This window comes from Penaeus chinensis, chromosome 12 (assembly GCF_019202785.1).
Source record: "Penaeus chinensis breed Huanghai No. 1 chromosome 12, ASM1920278v2, whole genome shotgun sequence".
Lineage (NCBI taxonomy): Eukaryota > Metazoa > Arthropoda > Malacostraca > Decapoda > Penaeidae > Penaeus > Penaeus chinensis.
In genome coordinates this window covers 9,992,142-9,995,313 of record NC_061830.1, presented here as the reverse complement: position 1 = coordinate 9,995,313, position 3,172 = coordinate 9,992,142, and the positions used below count along the sequence as shown (strand labels likewise).

General features: G+C 37.5%; 1 protein-coding gene across 2 annotated transcripts in view; it reads left to right on the top strand.

The window, feature by feature from the left end:
- The first annotated feature begins 754 nt into the window (after nucleotides 1–754).
- Nucleotides 755–3,172, top strand: part of LOC125031221 — a 12,499-nt gene continuing 10,081 nt past the window's right edge. For both annotated transcript variants that reach the window (XM_047621852.1, XM_047621851.1), the window contains exons 1-2: nucleotides 755–957; nucleotides 2,250–2,357. In XM_047621852.1, coding sequence (XP_047477808.1) covers nucleotides 855–957; nucleotides 2,250–2,357 — 211 coding nt within the window. In that variant the 5' untranslated portion in view covers nucleotides 755–854. The remainder of the gene's footprint in view (nucleotides 958–2,249; nucleotides 2,358–3,172) is intronic.

Below are 3,172 nucleotides of genomic sequence, written 5' to 3'. Positions count from 1 at the left end.
GTCACTCCTCTACAACCCGGAAACATAAACACTTTCGTCGGAATGAATAAAAAAAGCAGTGAATTGTTCTTGTATAATTAGCGTTGTTTCTCTTATCGTTTAGCTTCTGTATCTTTCTTTCTTTCTGTTTCGAAACAAGTAAAAGTCTTGAGTTTTCGTGGCCTGATATACCAGGAGTCTGTTTACGTTTAATAATGCTTAATATTCCTGTAAAAGATTATTTAAATAAAAATACATTTCCTTTAATATTTTCCGAGTACCCGTGAACAGAATCCGTGATCGTCCCGTAAGTTACTAGCGATGAAACTGTTAGATTTATCTATCCCGGGGAAGGTCGAGGCAAGCACGGAGGTATTCCAGCCATTACGGAAGTGACTCCAGACGCGAGGGTTTAGTGTACTTCCTACTACAACAACAGTACTGCAGCCGAGACGCCGTTGGTTCGTGGGTTCTCGTTTTCCGTTTTCTTTGCGATGGCTTGGGCTTCGACGCGACAGAACGACCATCTTCAGGGGGTGTTCACTTAAGTTTTGGACGTGTTTATGCACTTCTGGATTCGATCAGGCGTGTTGAGATTCTCTATCGTGAGTCATTTTAATCTCGTCTCTTCTCTCGGTTCGCGGGTCACGGTCGCCGTAAACAAGTAAACAAGATTGTCACCATGGGGGGAGGGGAGGGGGAGGGGGAAATCCACGAGCGAGCGGATGCAGCGAGTGACGACCCAGCAGCGCCCAGTCCTACCGGCGGGCACACTTATAAGTCGTTGGGGAGGGCGAGGGCGAGGCAGTGTGAGCTTTGCCGTCGCCAGGACTCGAAGTGTGATTAGCTCGCGTGTGTGTAGTGTGTAGTATACCATGGCTGCCTCTCCCTCGAGTTGTCTCTTCGTCGCCCTCGCCCTCTGCCTCGTCGGCTCGTTGCGGGCGATGATGCACGAGATCCCCGTCAGGAGCTGTGATGGTACGACGTCGCGTTTTAATTGATTTTTAATGGTTGCGATGTCATAATCTAGCCTCGTTAATAGGCTAGTTTGTGAATGTCTTTATATTGTTTCTGAATGCTAATAGAGCTTGTTAGCGCGTTAATTTTGATATAATGTTATTCTGATGCTCTTACAGTTGATCAATTTCGAACAGATTCTCTTATTTATTGCTATTATAGTTCATGAATTATCTCAAACTGAACGGATTCAAATTCAGGCTTTACGTGAATGAAATAACTAAATGGAACTTCAGAATAATAAATTCCTCCAAGGATGCGGTGGCTCCGTTATACAGTACTACCTGTCGTATGAATTTAAGAATGGTATCGTTTGGCCAATTAGTCAAGTGATGGTTTAACAAAAGAGAATGTTTGGACTTTTGAAGTATCATTAGTGTCTTACTACCAAGTATTTGTTTAGAATTATATAATACACACACATACACATACACATATATATTGCACTGGAGATCTGCATATCTCCGGATATGCATGCATATATATATGTATATATATATATATATATATATATATATATATATATATTGGACTGGAGATATATAGCTAAGTATGTATGTATATATATATATATATATATATATATATATATATATATATATATATACATACATACTTAGCTATATATCTCCAGTCCAATATATATATATATATATATATATATATATATATATCTTATATATACCTACCTACCTACACACACACACACACACACTGTGTGTGTATATATATATATGTATATATATATATTGCACTGGAGATACAAAAAATGGTGTAAGTCATATAGTGGTATTTATAAACTCAGCTATATGACAATACACATATTTCGTACCATGAAAATGCCTTACACAGAGTTAATCAAGTCTTGTTACCAGCGTGGAAACACTATACACACGATTACAAGTATTACAAGTATTCCAATTACCATATATTCCTTGTTTTGTTTTTGCCAAATAGGTATGCCCATATTCTTGTAAATTTACATACGATTACAGGTAAAGTCACAGATCTTTTTGTTATGGTAAGGTCATCCTCTTCTTAAAAATAACTACACTTCAAAATCTATTACTGTTATATTCACCATCTGTATTCGTAAAAGAGAAAACACAAACCCCAGCTATTACAAGTTGTCACACCAGTGCTTACAATTACGACTTGTATAATACACAATCATATATTATCACTTAATAACTAAATCTCTCTCTTTTCTTTGGTTCTTTAATGTGATAATGATGAGAAAAAATTCCTGACAGGAGCTACAGCACCAAGCAGCCTTAAGATGGAATGCACGCAGTTTAGTCGTGGGACTTGCATACTCGAGAAAGGGCAAACGTATAACCTTACAGCTGAGTTCACACCAGGTAAGTGAGGAGACGACCTTTCTGTGAGTGACCTTCGGTATGCGAGTGACCCCCGTGTTGTGAGTGTTTTTTTTGGAAGGGGATGGATCTTATTTAAGAAGTTATTTATTTACTTTTTTTTTTGGGGGGGGGGGGGGAAGGGGAGGTATCTTTCTCGTAATGTAAATTATCGTATTTTTTAGGTGTGAGTGAAATTCGGAGTGTTAAGGACCTTTCTGTGGGAGGATTACTTCTCTGTGGATAGTCTCCGGAATGCGATGGACCTTTTTGTATGGTCAGAATAAGAGGAATTTCTGTAGGGGATTTTTTAGAAGGCAAATGACCCTTCTGTGGGCGTAATGTGAGTGACAATAATAATGCGAATGATTTTTTTTTTTTTTTTCTGTTAGTGATCTTAGAAATATTAGTGTGATTTGTGTGTGGATTTCCGGAATGTAGGCGAAATTTCTGCGTTTCAGGAAATTATTGACCTTTCTGTGAATAAGGTTTGGAAAGTGATTTTATTTTTGTGCCTGAAGCTCGACATATAAATGACCTTTTCTGTGAATGATCTTCGGGATATGAATAAGATTTCTGTTAGTGATACCCACCTCTGAGAGTGAAGTTATTTGCGCATTATCATGGCGATGTATGATAGATTACATTAATGTATATGTATATGTATGTTAATTGTTCATATTATTGATACTTTTAAACAAGTGTTTAGAATCAAGTGTTATAAGGAAGCAATGTATCATAAAGCATTTACTTTATATTTGTTTACTTATTAAGTAATTGCTACTTATCTTTTAATACATAAACACACCTACAAGAGC